This window comes from Schistocerca serialis, chromosome 1, assembly GCF_023864345.2.
Source record: "Schistocerca serialis cubense isolate TAMUIC-IGC-003099 chromosome 1, iqSchSeri2.2, whole genome shotgun sequence".
Classification (NCBI taxonomy): Eukaryota; Metazoa; Arthropoda; class Insecta; order Orthoptera; family Acrididae; genus Schistocerca; species Schistocerca serialis.
Window position 1 is genome coordinate 505,374,667 of NC_064638.1, and position 15,944 is coordinate 505,390,610.

A 15,944-nucleotide genomic window follows, 5' to 3' on the forward strand; every position below is an offset into this window, starting at 1 on the left:
ATCCTGGCATATTAAGTAAATATGCAGTACCTTCTTTGTGTCCACTTATAAAGCAATACTCTTCTTCCCAAAGTTCTTGGAAACTTCTTTTCTCTTAACATATTTTCCTCGTCACTGTTCTTGAGGGTACATCAGACATTATTCCACTAAAGACATTATTTATTCCACTGATAATTACATCACCAAATAGAGCACAAATACACTACATACGCGACAAACGCTCGAGGGGGGGGGCGGGGGGGGGGGGGGGGGCACCGAAACTTAGTTCACGACTGACACTACAAAGCTAGCAATGAGGCTGCTGTGGGACAAGCCTGCCGCAGACAAACGAGCGGCCGTGGGCACGTGGCGTGTTTTATGCACTGCTCACATTGTTGGCTAGCAGGCCGCTCACGCCTTTAGCGCTGCGGAAAACCGGCAAGTGGCGCGTTAAATGAAAGTGGTGGATGGTTTTAAGTTACCTAATTACCTCCCCGGCTTTAATCACAATTACACGCAGTTTCCATAAAAACACCGCTACGCCAGACAAATAGATAACTGATGCTACCCGTGCGAAGCCGAGGAGGGTCGCGGGCAGCACGAAAACATGCTCTCGGCCGCGTTTGACGACCACTGCTTCAGAATAAAAGCAACCATCGCCATGGAATACAACTACCTTTTTTGGCAAGCACACTTTTAACACAGCTACTTTTGATGGCATGCAAGTTTCCAATACAAGCTTGAGAATTTTATCTACCTCAGATGGCCAACACTGAAGTGCTCAAGCTGTAATAATGCTGATTGCCAATTTGTATATATGTACCCCACAGAGATGGTGCTTCTTAGCTGTCAACATGAGAAGCAACAGTTTTAGGAGAAACTGCAGCTCAATGCTAAATTTAAACTTCTGTGCAGCTTGGGATTTTATGTAGGGATTAGTAAGTTGAATACCATGTAGAATTGTTATAAATTTTCCAATACACCAGAAAAATTAGATCGATCTTAGATGATTTTTTATGATTTTTTATTTTATTTTATTTTTTTAATAATGTCTGACAACTAACAGGTAATGCGGAATTTCACATTTATATTCCAAGCAGTACCTTTGTGTTACAAACAGTTGCATAAACTGTACTAATGGTATAACTTTAAATGATGAAGTGTTCAATGTACCCAATTTGAACAGCAATGCGAGATATTTCTGTTTATGAAGTTCCAGTAAAACGTCCAGTGCAACACAAGCGACATAAAATAATAGCAAATGCGTGCAAATGTAAATTTCATTGATCATTCTGCCATAGAGATATCTGTGCAACATGATAGACTCCTGCATATTTACTATGCCCAAATGTGCGAATTTTAAGTTTTGTGAAAATACAGTCAATAATCTACACACTGAACTTAAAATTCAGTGATTAAATGCTTACATTTACATAATCTTGAAGTCAAAGTGCAATAGGGAAAATGAAATGGCTCACCATTTGTATATCTGGTTCTCATTAATGAATGCAATTACATTCATATGGACAGTGTACAACTGCACAAGGATAGTAAGTGTGTTACCATCATCGGTGTACCGGTCACATGCAGCTATTAGCGGGTATGAAAACATTCTTTGAATCTTTGCAACAGTGCAGATTTTTTTATACTGTGGAGACAATTACGAGAAACTTATTTCGAAAAGCTACATATTCCAAAAAATCTTGCAATTGGTCACCAGTTCAATTCCACAATTGATTCAGATATAAATAGGAATGTGATCTTCCAACCTTTTTTAACTCAATTTTACTACTGTAACTGTTTTCTCACTAACTATGTTGTCAAAACCTAACCAAAGCATAGCATGTAGCTTTTCAACTACCGTGCGAAGGAATGAGACTTCAGATTAGAACGAAAATACATAATAAGGTACTGAAGAGAGAAAATACCTGCAAAGAGGATTACATTGCACGGAGCTTCATTACAGAGAGAGAAGATGGAGTTCTAGACAGGGAACATCAAAGGTGCAAACTATTTTTAAAGCCAAACAAAAAATGATTTTCGTCCATTTCTCAAGTAGACGAAGAATGCAACATCGAAGAATGACTCAAAAAATAGGTACATGCTGGTGTAAAGGGACTAGACATACACAGAGAGCAGGCGATGCATTCATCTCTTGCTCCCTGAGCAACCTATTTTTTTAACGTGTTTTGCATTAAATGTCCGTGTGTAAATGCTACACAATCAAAACTGGCAATAGGAACTTAATTATAAACATTCAAATTCAAAACAAACACTTTGTCGATATTGAAATATTTTAATGCAATTCTATCTCTCATCGGTCCCTCTAGATGCCTTAGATGTCCCAGCAATAGTGTTCTACCTGTCAGCGCGAAAATGAAGGATATGAATTTTAAGTATTAATACTGATGAATTTGGTACGTACGCTGATGTTACAAAATATATTTTGTAAAAATGTTGCATACCTGTTCCATGCACTGTGACCATTTAGATGGGTCTGCAAAGAGGGCGAAGGAATTCGAGTAACATAGGTAATGAAGGGGAGACTACAACTGAACAACGAAAGTACTAGCAATGCTTCAATTAGAACATCTCACACGGTCAAGTGGACGGATCTGGCACACGAGAAAAAGATCGTTGTGACGGATTTGTGGCCCCACTGCATTTACAATCTCTGCCGACTGCAGGGAGTATCTAATCAGCCAGCATTCTCAGTTGCCCATGCTCCCTGCGAGCCCTTCTGGGACCACAACTTAAGGTGAAACTAAACTGATTGCGTCTGGGACGCCGGGCAGGAAATTCGATTTCGTACTCCCGCGAATAAAAGACGGGCGCAGCGGCGCAAGTGAGAGTAAGGGGTAGTGGGGATAGAAGGGGTGGAGAGGAATGGTGAGGGGAGGGAGAGAGGTGGCCACTGGTATGGTACACCACAGAGGCTAATCTAATGGAACAAGGATAATTATATTTGTTACGGGGGCTTGTTTTACAAAACAGTTTTAATTAGATACGTTTGCGGCGAGTTAAAAGCTCGGAAAAAAAGAAACCCATGTTGGAGCGCCGGCCAACTTCGGCACAGACTGTGCGCTGTACAAAGTTAAGCGAGTGGCTACCTAAACGCACGCACGCGCCCACACACACACACACACACACACACACACACACACACACACACACACAAACGCGCGCGCGCTCACGCACGCACTTAGGTTCGGCGTGCGCACCCGGGACCCACCAGACAGGTAACGCCAAAGAACTGTTCGTCTTGCGATAGGCTTTGTTCCGCCACTAATAACGTCGTGTCCCGAAGCACAATTTTATGTCTAGCGTCGCGGTACTACAGGTGAAAGGGAAGCACAATTACTGTCTGGCACAACGCAAACCGCGCTTTGGAGGGCAGGAAAACCTAATGATACGGAATATACAAGCGACGTAAGGAAATAATAAAGACAATATCGTGCGCTAGGCGGTTTTCCTCCCAGGAGGAGGAGGAGGAGGAGGAGGAGGAGGTGGTGGTGGTAAGTGGAGGGGGAAGAAGAGCAACGATGTTCCTTCTCCTTTGTCGAGCTGCGTCATTAGCCTCATTATGAATTTCAAAGGCCCGTCGTGAACGGCATCGCCCGCGGCGACGCCCGAGAAGGAATGACGGAATAAAATAATTTGACAGGGAGATTTGTATGGAGGCCCCCAGCCGCGCGTTCAAGGCAAACTCTCTTCCGAGAAGAGACATGCGTCACCGTATCTGTATTATTAAGGCGTATTCCAACTCTCACGGATACAGAATAGCGATTCACTTGCAACGTGGAGCTAAGGAGTGGGCATCGAACTAGCCATCACGATTCATTCTCCCCTATCAATCAGAGTCCTTGGCAAAACATGGGATTTGGTGAGTTTTGGTTGATGATACAACGAACTGTTTTCCATAGCCTACCATTCAACAAGTGCGCAACAATAAAATCCAACACATGATAATCCCATTTCAGGAAAGATTTATCTCGTGTCAGCATAAGGTAGGGGTTCCGAGATTCTGGTGGCAAGAACCTTTCATGCAGCATGTAAAAGTAAACAAAACACGTACTGGTGTAAGTAAAATTGCTCTCTTACGTTATTTTATTTTTGAAGTAAAATGAAAATGAGTAAAATTGCAATGAAATTGGCATCCGTTAGAGAAAATGGATTTACCACTAAATGCTGATTTCTGACTACACAAAAGGCATAGGAAGGCCAAATCTCCCTCCACTAGTCGTCGCTGCCCTGGCCGCATTTGGTTTGTTGGAGGGGTTGGCGATATTTTTATCGGGACTTGCAGGTGGTTATTACCAACTTTTCGGGCCGCTTTGCAACTGCTGCCAACTTACGCGGTGCACCATGGTGTGACTGTAGCAGCCATTACATAGCGAACGGTTTGTTATTGTTCCCGTCGCTCTGCTGGGCGTTACGATAAATGACACCAACGATACAAAGAAAGCCTGCGTCTGTAACCGGAATGCTTGTATTACAACGAGTCTATTCTTAACTGCTGTAAACTGTGTTGTGAGGTTTAACTTTGTGAGATTTGTACATTTTTGTATTTAGCCACGAAGCGATTTTTAAGCCAGGAAACTATGGAAACAGAATTCCAAGCACTCCGAGTTAGTTGGTAAACCTATTGACTGTTCCAATGAAAACCGAGTTATATAAAAAATTAATCCAAATGAATTGCAAATTTTATTCTACATCTACATCCATACTCCGCAAGCCACCTGACGGTGTGTGGCGGAGGGTACCTTGAATACCTCTATCGGTTCTCCCTTCTACTCCATTCTCGTATTGTTCGTGGAAAGAAGGATTGTCGGTATTACTCTGTGTGGGCTCTAATCTCTCTGATTTTATCCTCATGGTATCTTCGCGAGATATACGTAGGAGGGAGCAATATACTGCTTGACTCTTCGGTGAAGGTATGTTCTCGAAACTTTAACAAAAGCCCGTACCCAGCTACTGAGTGTGTCTGCTGCAGAGTCTTCCACTGGAGTTTATCTATCATCTCTATAACGCTTTCGCGATTACTAAATGATCCCGTAACGAAGTGCACTGCTCTCCGTTGGATCTTCTCTCTCTCTTCTATCAACCCTATCTGGTACGGATCCACACTGCTGATCAGTATTCAAGCTGTGGGCGAACAAGCGTACTGTAACCTACTTCCTTTGTTTTTGGATTGCATTTCCTTAGGATTCTTCTTCCAATGAATCTCAGTCTGGCATCTGCCTTACCGACGATGAACTTCATATGATCATTCCATTTTAAATCACTCCTAATGCGCACTCCCAGATAATTTATGGAATTAACTGCTTCCAGTTGCTGACCTATTTTGTAGCTAAATGATACGGGATCTATCTTTCTATGTATTCGCAGCACATTACACTTGTCTACATTGAGATTCAATTACCATTCCCTGCACCATGCGTCAATTCGCTGCAGATCCTCCTGCATTTCAGTACAATTTTCCATTGTTACAATCACTCGATATACCACACCATCATCCGCAGAAAGCCTCAGTGAACTTCCGATGTCATCCACAAGGTCATATATGTATATTGTGAATAGCAACGGTCCTACGACACTCCCCTGTGGCACAACTGAAATCACTCTTACTTCGGAAGACTTCTCTCCATTGAGAATGACATGCTGCGTTCTGTTATCTAGGAACTCTTCAATCCAATCACACAATTGGTCTGATAGTCCATACGCTCTTACTTTGTTCATTAGACGACTGTGGGGAACTGTATCGAACGCTTTGCGGTAGTCAAGAAACACGGTATCTACATGGGAACCCGTATCTGTGGCCCTCAGTCTCGTGGACGAAAACTGATATTAACCTGGTCTTCATAACTGGCTAGTTTTAGAACTGCAAAGGATGGAAAACCTCACACCCTCATCCCTCAAGATTAGTAAAAAACTGAACATGCTATAATGGTACGCCAAAATTTCTAAAAATTGAAGTGGTACACAGCGACCCGTGGTATAGTGTGACGTCCAACTATTTGAAGCTAATTCATTCACCAAGAGAATTCTCGCAGCCTCGAACGCTGTTTACTTGCCAAACGATTCATTTTGATGGTTTCCCGTACAATAAGGAGAAATTTGCTAACACGTATAGCCTCGCTTTTCAATGGGACTCCAGCGTTGTTTAAAGTGTTTACGTGAGCAGTCAAAATGCGCAAAGCGCATGCGAAGACAACTGTGCTATGCCCTGTTGGTTTCCTCGAATACGTACCTGATTCTTTCCTTTGAGGACAAGCACATTGGTGACTCGACCGAATGGTATCCCCAAGTGGATGATTTCAGCCTCTGTCACGTCGTTAGGGATGTTGCGGATGTGTATCACCTTGGACGGTTTGCCATTGTTTTTGTCCAGTTTCACCTGCAAAGTAAGTAACATCTCTTAATTGTACGTAACAACGATAGTATATACAAGAGCAAAAATGTTTAGGCAGTTGGAAAGACGACAGCGACATAACAGTGAACAAAATATTTGAAGTGTTCATTACTCTAAAACATTTCCTGCGGTTTAATCACTGACAGAGAGAAGTCAACTCACTTCTAAACCACTCCCATCTCAATAGTAGATAGCAAATATTATGAAACCGTTTAAATTCCCTAGCACCACTAATTGCATTATTTTGATACGTGATTAACGCGTTTTACGGCCGTCAGTTCTTTTTCATTTTAACGAATAATCAATGCTGCATCTCAATCGAAAGGGATAAACTATCTCGGATCAAATTTGCTCGAAGACGACACGGTGCGTGTGCAGGTTAGTGGTGTTCCAATTAGCAACGGTGGTCTTTGTGGCACTATTATTAAATGGACATTAAAGCAACAGACGATTTCAACATATGAATGAAGCAGTATATTTTAGAGAGATATTCAAAGCAAGCGATTCGTTTTAACATAATGGAATACTGGCTTTTACAAACACAAGCAACCACGCATCACGAACAGTCATACACAACCAGTCTTCGATCACGCTTATATTCCCTTGTAGTGGTGGTGGTGGTTAGTGTTTAACGTCCCGTCGACAACGACGTCATTAGAGACGGAGCGCAAGCTCGATTCCCTTGTAGTCCAATATAATTATTCGCTGGTGTGTGATGGTTTTACTAAGAACGCTACCTGGATCTCCTGTCATTAATGCCAACGTACTTTATTTCACATGTTGTTCTGTTCCTGTGGTAGGCACGAAAAATTTATGGATGCGTCCGGTACGTTCCGTGAGGAGTGGAAGAGGGGGAACTGCAAGCCTCTAGAAAGTCCTCCCGACAAACTTCAGTGTGTTTAGAGGGGATATGATGCTTGGACGAGAGGAGCCAGAAATTCCCGCACGCTCAACTACGACCATGTAAGGCATGAGGCACTTGGGACGGTTGGTCCTTTAATAGCTGTTTTATGTCGGACAGCACATCCAACTCTGGCCTACCAGAAGAAACGTAACCGTATATTCGCGAACCGTCAGCCGTGCGGCAAATGTGGAGAATCTGTAGGATACGAGCTCATGCAAGAGTACCCAGCGACGTTAATTTCGGGTATCCAGCGAGATATGCGGTTGAAACACGAGCTGTTGTAGCTGAGTGGGAAATTTATTCCAGCCAAAGCGGAACGTAACTGGTCTTAAAAGAGTTAATATGATAAAGGAAGTGTTTTAACCCATAACTCACGAGGTGTGGTCTCAGACTGCGTGAGAACTTTCTAACTCACTCCCCACGGCCAGTTGTGGTGGAATGCTTCTATACTCCCTGCGCCCTCCTTAAATTGCCAAGCCTACGATGTCTTGTTGTCAGTTGCGTTTTCACCTTCTGTGTTTATTGTTGACACGTGTTATTGATATGATTTGGAGTAGATCGCGCCTCGTGAACTACGTACCTGATTTCTTCTGTTCGGTACACTATAGCTCAAAATGTGTTCGCACGAATGTGTCGTCGTTAACTTTCCCGAGTTTGATGAAATTGTTAGTCGGTAGATGGAGGAACGTGTCATTGATATGGACGCAGAAATAAACAACGAAGTCGACGATTTTGCATTAACCAGTGATCATAGGTCTGCTACCGGACAAGATCAAGATCATCATTCGGAGGAAGAACTTCGGAAAAGTTGTGAGAGGGGTTTCTTCAATGAAATACTTAACGTGTCTGTTCAAATAGAATGTGTTCTGAGTGGTGATAAGAAAAATATAGTTTCCAGCAATGAATGTCAATTTGACATACTTTCTTTTTGTACCTATCGGGTGGAATTTTTATGCGCAAATTTATAGAATTTAAATTTATTTGGAAATTTACTTGCTACAAAGATATAATTTTTCAGATTGCAAAATTCAGTACTCTAACAGTCCATTTATGTGTACTATTTAAAAAACCACACAAAATTATGTGCTTTTGTGTGATAAATAGTTAACTGCTGCAGGCTTTGTTTATTGCAATAGAATAATATAGGAGCATTTAAACACCACTTAAATAACTGTCAAAATGTTGTATAGGCTAGCATAAATTAAAAGTTTCATGTGATTTTTGCCTTAAATCTCTGTTTAAATATAAGGGTCCTGGAGACCCCACCTCGTGGTATGCCGTTACAGGAAAGTCACCTCGCGAGTTAAGGGTTAAAATAAAAACTGCACTTAGAAGGAAAATAGCAAGTGGCATCCCCCTCAGATCTACCGGTAACATTGCCCAGTACAGTCGAAAACTGAAGCCCGTCAGGCATGAAAACAAAGATGTACGGAACTGTGAAAAAAGAAGCAAAATGGTGAACGGTCCACACCAAAGACGTGCAACATAGCGCGTATTCGAGCGCACAGCATCGTGGTTATGTTTGTCATGGTGTGTAACTGCGAAGGGAGAGATTCGTGATTTGACTCTTACACCCCCCCCCCCCCCACACACACACACACACACACACACACACACACACACACACACACACAACACACACACACTATCAACTGTCCGCCCGTCACTGCCGTGTCTGTGCACTGTATTCAAAATTGGATCCATGTCGTCGTGCAACGTCTGTTTGCAACAGCGAGGTGTAAGGAAGGCGCCTCCAGACTACATATATACCTATTACTTGGTTTACACAAGTATCACACCTTTTGACTCTTGCGTTCCGTTTTGGAAGTTGACTCTTTAATTCCTTTACATGAACCCAGTTCACATCTGTTTCTTATTCTCTATTCTCTGAGAAGTTTGAGCGGCATATCGCCTGCTCTCACTATTCCTCACATTTACTTGCGACGGTTGTATGTTCTTACCACATTACTCGTATTTTGTAACCAATGTATAGCGGGACAACTGCAAAGTATTGAACGTAGAAAGTTTACTAATTTTTTCATAGTGAGGTACACCTCCTTCCAGTTTTCATGCTTTATCTGTATTCCGTTTTTGACGGGATAGTTACTGAACCATTTTACCGCTACATCTGAGGGGGGTGCGGTGCAGGCTTCCGTTGTTGGTACACTGAATAGTTTAATGTATCTTTTACTCGACTCGGATGTACAATAGCTTTAGTTGTATGCAAACAAACTGGCGCTTTGCATGACTAAACCGAAAATCAACCGGGCACATTTTCTTAGATTTCATTCGTGGAATCCCTACCCAAAATCTTTGAAGACACCGGAATCCCTATCCAAAATCTTTGAAGAAACCTGGAAAGAGAAACAACATGGCGCTCAAATGAGAATGTGACTACCTGCCCATAGGTGCACTTACTAAGGGGCGAGGTAACTCCAATTAGTTTCCTTGCAGTTGCTACTCACTCAAATCTCAAGTGGGTGCATTGGAAGTAGAAGTGATTTGTAAGTAGATATTTGGTCCCCAGAACGAAATTTTTACTCTGCAACGGAGTGTGCGCTGATATGAAACTTCCTGGCAGATTAAAACTGTGTGCCGGACCGAGACTCGAACTCGGGACCTTTGCCTTTCGCGGCAAGTGCTCTACCATCTGAGCTACCGAGGCACTAGTCAGGACCCGACCTCACAGCTTCAATTCCTCCACTACCTCGTTTCCCGCCTTCCTAACTTCAAAGAAGCTCTCCAGCGAACTTTGCAGGGCTAGAACTTCTGGAAGAAAGTAAGTTTGGCACGTAGGAGACGAGATACTGGCGGAACTGAAGCTGTGAGGACGGATCCTGAATCATGCTTGGGTAACTCAGATGGTAGAGCACTTGCCCGCAAAAGACAAAGGTCCCGAGTTCGAGTCTCAGCCCGGCACACAGTTTTAATCTGCCAGCAAGTTTCAGATATTTGGTTTATTATTTCTACGGGTATGACCGTAGATCACTCCTTCATGAAGTGTACAAATTCACGTATTTTAGGCTTCCTGCTCAGGTTGACTCACGTAAGACAATATTTGTGCAGCACAAGTCTCGCAGGGACGGCAAGTGTCAACCAACCGGGCAGACCAATCCTGCAATTCGAGGAGCAGCGGCTTTCTTTTTCTTGGAGCAAAAGCTACAGTTTCTCGTGATGCAAGAGGTTCTGTAATATTCTAAATGGCTCGCCTGGTTAAGTGAATAACTTTTTAGAGATGCTTATGCCTAACTTTGAACACAATAATTGGTTATTTTCTTTAAGGCAAGGGAAGTAGTGTAACGGTTACTAACACACATACGGAGGTTTACAAGAAATCGGATGCAATTTTTTTTCTTCATTCAGTAGCTACCCAAAGCTAGGGTTGGCGTTTCGACCCATGTTTATGAAAACGTTCGAAAGAGGTACTATTTTTATCTCTGAGGTATCAAGGTGAAAGCCCTCAAGCGCCTAGACATACCGTTGATCTTGCTCTACTACACCGATTTCTATCCAGGTCGTGACTCTGCACGAACTAGTGTTATTTCGTACGCGTTAATTAGTGCGCCCAGATTTTAACACACATTTAGAACTAAAGATTTGATAGATTGTAAATGAGATACAGTGAATGTACCAACACTGAAAATTATTTTCAGGAGTAAAACGAAAGTGAACGATACCGCAACTATTTCCCAGTACCCTTTGCATTTTTTAAACTGCACACTGACCAAAGAGTTTTATGCATTTCAGCAGTATCGAACCAACAGAAGATCCGTGTGTATCCTCAGTTACTGGCACAAATCAATTTAACTCGCCATGTATTTCAGTAATACTAAGAATAAACGTTACTTCCCGTCAATCGTAGTTATAATATTACAACTGTATTTTTGAGAGCTTGTACTAATTTTCGTGTGGACACATGAGGCTTCCGGTGTGTACAAGCTTTTATATCTGCACGCACACAGTTGTCTGCTACTGATGTTATTCTGACACAAAAAGTGAGAACGATTCTTAATTCTTAGACATGTTTGTTGCACAGTAATGTATTACAATCGTTAAATATTGCAACCGAGAAAAACTAATTTCAAGCGAATCTCAAGAGCAAAGGGGAGCTCTTTAAATGTGATCATTGATCGAATACACAATGGCAAGAAATCTCCGGTAGTTTCATACAAAGTTTTCGAATATATCTTAACATTCATGATTACTATCTACAAATAGGGTGATGGGTAAGTTCGAAGCACGTTTCAGATTAGCGCCACGATACATCATTTAGCAACTCTGTCTGGCACTTGTCACTCATAGGCTACGCAGCAACGGGAATTTTAGAGCCTGTGCGTCGATTGTTGACGGCACATTGCTACAACAATACGCTATGAGTGCGTAGGTGGTGTAGGCGGAGGTTGAAGGCGGCCAGTTGCGCGGGTCAATAGCAGACAACCTGTTGCGGCACTCTGCTCTGAGGGCCGGCCGGCGCGCTGTTGCCACGTCCAAGGCCAGGCGCGGGCTTTGTCCTGATGGCCAACATTCCCTCACGACGAGCTGTGCCGCTGGCTCCGGCACCGATGGATTGACGCTCAGCTCCACCACACTGCTTACCACTAAGTTCACTACTGCTCTCCGCTCGCATACCATCAGTAAGTAGAAGTCGGTCGCGTGTGCTCATTATTTGGCAGAGAAGTGCCTTTTTTTGCGGCAGGTAAAAATGAAAGTTACGACGGGGTGTTCAGCAATATTACAACTGTTCATTACGGATCAAGACTGTGGATTTTTTTTATCTTATGCGAGTCTCACTATTTCTTAAGGAATGTCTTTCAAGTCTAAAATTTTGGACTATCAAGACAACAGGTAATGTTTTGTTGCTACGTTATCCTTTCTTTACATATTGTACTCAATGTTTCCTTCCCTTCATTTAATTTGATTTAGGCGTTACCAAGTACGGCAAAAAAGTAAAGCTGACCTCAACGAAACATTGGTTTAAAAATAGCAATATTTTAGGGTATGGTATGTTCTTGTCTTCCTCCAATCTTTTGACTTACCCCGCCAGTTATGGAGGAGGAGGAGGGAGGGGGGGGGGGGGGGTAGCTATACAGAATCATTGAGAGGTGTTCCGCCCTTGCCGTTATTCGGCGCTCTATGTACTTTTAACACAGTAACACATATGTGAAAAATGGTTTTCACATGATGTGTCAAGTTAACCACGAAGAACAATATGCTAACTAAATCTATTCGTCCACAACGAATGTCATCCTGTCAATTTTGAATGACATGTCATTAGGAAATAAGAACCAAAGCAAATAGCTCGCATGTTTCCCGAGATATCTGTGTAATGAGGCGTTCTGTCTTTCGTAGGTAGAATTACAAATGCCAAATTTATCTTGCACATACTGATTCAAGTAGCAGTTTCAACATTCATCAATATGATTATACTAATGTATTACTGCAATCCTGAATAATTATTTTTACAAGTGATCGTTGTATTAATAACTTTTGTTTTGGTTAATATTTTAATAAAAAAGAATTTTAAATAAACTTTTACTGTAACCTGTTTAACGCCTATTATGTAAACAGTACCATTACCATCCATTTCTTGGGCTACTCATCCTGCCACAGTATTACTTTCTTTGTAAAAATGAATTTCGAGCTCTACACGTCCTGCAAACGTTAATTAATCCGCAGGTATGTTACATTCGACTTCGCCACTTACCAAGAGCATGGTCCGATCGTAGAGGCATTCCTTTACATCCACCGAAAATACGACCCACCTCAGTCAGCCGATTAACAGTGTTCCAAGAGCATTTCTATTCTCAAGAGCGTGTGAGGCTAGTAGTATGTATAAAAGCTATGTTCGAGATTTAATTCCAGAAGTTAGATAATTGAGGCGAAAAGCGACGATATGAAGCACCATCAGCACATCTGTAACGCGAGAAATGTTCAATGAAACCTGAATGAAAACTACGAAAACAAATCAATAAAAAATTACTGTTGTTGAAACGTTCAGCCGGTAGTAGTTCTTATATCACGCGATACCACGCCAACAGAATTTTAGTATCAACTGACCGACCGCGGAAGCCTACGCAATTAAACTCATAATCAGAAGTTACGCAGTTTGTTGAAAATTTCTGCAATCCTGCAAATGTCTAGATTGTACTTTCGGTTTATGGTAAGTGCGAATTATTCAGGCCCGAAGTGTAGCTTCAATTTGTGTAACAGTTTTATGCGATTAAACCGCTGTTTTAAGACTGAATACGTCACTATTAACACGAATATTTCCCCCGTAAGGAATTGCCTTTAGAGAGCTGCACTGACTGGTATCCCAACCCTTGTACGTTTCGCATTAGTCAATTTTAACAACGAGTTTCAGTGATAGTGATCTACATTCCACATGCAAAGCACTACAACCCACCTGATCAAGATACGGATTACTGAAAAACTATTTTCGTAATAAAATGGTGCAAAGAGACGTTGACTGTGGAGTCCAACAAGACAAACTTTCTTATCAAAAAACTCTTTGAAACTGTTTGAATCTCGCCGTTCCATATGCTGAAGAGCCATAATTTTGTTTAACCACTGCAACAATTGGGGGTTGACAGGTAATGAAATTATTCCAGTACTAAAGAGGAAACGATCAAAAGATGCATCACAAACACTGCGGGCCAGCGGAAAATATTAACCAAACACGGCCAACGGCAGACGGCAGAATATGCCGTATTTGTTGCCAATGTCTCATAACGAACATGAACAGCATACCTAAGCACGGGACCGTACTCTTCACAGAACACAAATTCATATATAGTGTTGGAACGACTGCAAACTACACTGGCCAATAGGACGGAATGAACTAAGTTCCACTGACCTTGTGATGTGACCTAACACCTTCCTGTTAACATACTCTCCACGAACCAACACCTTATTTACGTAGGTAAAAACAAAGCCATTAAAATGCTGCATTTTGCATGCGGACAGGTCATTACAAAAACCAAACAAATGTTAAGCAAGGAAAGTATGGGTAAAACTAAAGATACTATGACTAATCTTTGGTCAAATATCGAACTTCATGATTGCAATACGACAGTTACTCGCTGAACTATAGAACAGCAAAAATTTGTGACCGCCCTTCTGATAATCCATCGATCGTGATCCAGGGTAGGTGGAGTCGGCTGCAGTAGTTATGGAGTACATGGAGTGGTAGCGTCCTTTATTTCCACTTGTCAAAATTCTCTTCCATTAAAAAAGCGAAAAGGCCCTTGTGTGGTCCAAAATCGGTTATTTGTTTGGGTAGAGGGGTATACAACTGTGGCTGCGCGAATCCTGTGATGTACGAAAAGGTGTGGTCATTGAGTGACTGTACAAGGATACAAGACAACGCAGGCAAAATTTCTAGTTGGTCTGAGGAATGGCAGCTTGCTATAAGTGTAATAAAATGTAAGTTGACGGAGATGAATAGGAAACAAACAGGTAATGTTCGAATACAGCAATTTTGAATGTGCTGCTTGACAGTCACAGCGATTAAATATCTAGAAGTAACGTCGCAAAAGGACATGAAATTGAACGAATAAAAGGCGAATGGTAAACGTCTGTTTATTGGAAGAATTTTTAGTAAAGTGTGGTTAATTTGTAAAAGCGACAGCTTATGGAACACTAAGAGACTACTACCTCAGTACCGTCAGCGTGTTTGAGATAACCATCAGGTTGAATTAAAAGAAGACATCGAAGCAATTGAGAGACAGGATGCTGTATTTCATACCGGTAGGTTCTATTAACACGTTAGGTAAGTTTCGCTTAAGGATCACGAAGATGAGAAACCAGGGCTCTTACGGAGACATCTAGACAGATTTTCCCCCACCACTGGTCAATGAAACAGGAAATCAAATGACTAGACGGTGTACCAGGTCCATCATGCACGTACACACTGCCATGCACCACAAAGTGGCTTACGATGTAGCAAATCATCTTCACCCAAACGAGACTAAAAAATTACAATACATGAACTAGTTACATTCTATTTAATCTTGTCGCCAAACTTAACTGGACGCTTGTTATTACTACTAGTGATGTGCTTCCTTCTCAAGTCATCACTATCTTAAGTCTGTTTCTGTTGTCATTCGGTAAATAACCGTTAGTATTCTTTCATTTCGAAGCGTCCTCAGTGCGCTGTAGCAGATGACGAAAGTTAATTGGTTTATTTTTTTGGGAGGGGGGCGGAGGAGGTGGTAAGAGACTAAACAACAAGGTCATCAGTCCCTCGATCCGCGAGTGGTGCAACCAGTAGTAGAGACGTCTACCGAGGAAGTTTTTTTCATTTATTCGAGAGATTCGTAACAGCACAAGCGAGAATGCTAAAAACGTAATAGACATCTTTTGGACTGTAGATAAAACTGCAGGAAATAGAGGGAAGTCAGCAAGTGGGCATTCCTGGGCTCTGCATTCGACAAGAGACGACCCAACCAAACCTGCCCCATCCCTTATCCATTTGAGTCAAGAGCGCACACTATTCAACCGAGTGCGGCAGTAGAACAGAAAACAGGGTACAACAGAGGCGGCAAACCAAATACAAAATCTTGTGGAACACAGTAAAAGCAAAATGACAGTAGCCTGGTCAAGGGGGCAGTCAGGGAACTCAGAGACCTACCATACAGAGCAAGACGCATC

The 15,944-nt window shown here is 42.1% G+C and overlaps 1 protein-coding gene across 6 annotated transcripts in view; it reads right to left on the reverse strand.

Annotated features, from left to right (window-relative positions):
• LOC126474157 (polypyrimidine tract-binding protein 1) overlaps window positions 1-15,944 on the reverse strand; it is a 277,481-nt gene that overhangs the window by 156,356 nt on the left and 105,181 nt on the right. For all 6 annotated transcript variants that reach the window (XM_050101655.1, XM_050101648.1, XM_050101633.1 and 3 more), the window contains exon 3: window positions 6,230-6,376. In XM_050101655.1, the coding sequence (XP_049957612.1) occupies window positions 6,230-6,376 (147 nt within the window). The remainder of the gene's footprint in view (window positions 1-6,229; window positions 6,377-15,944) is intronic.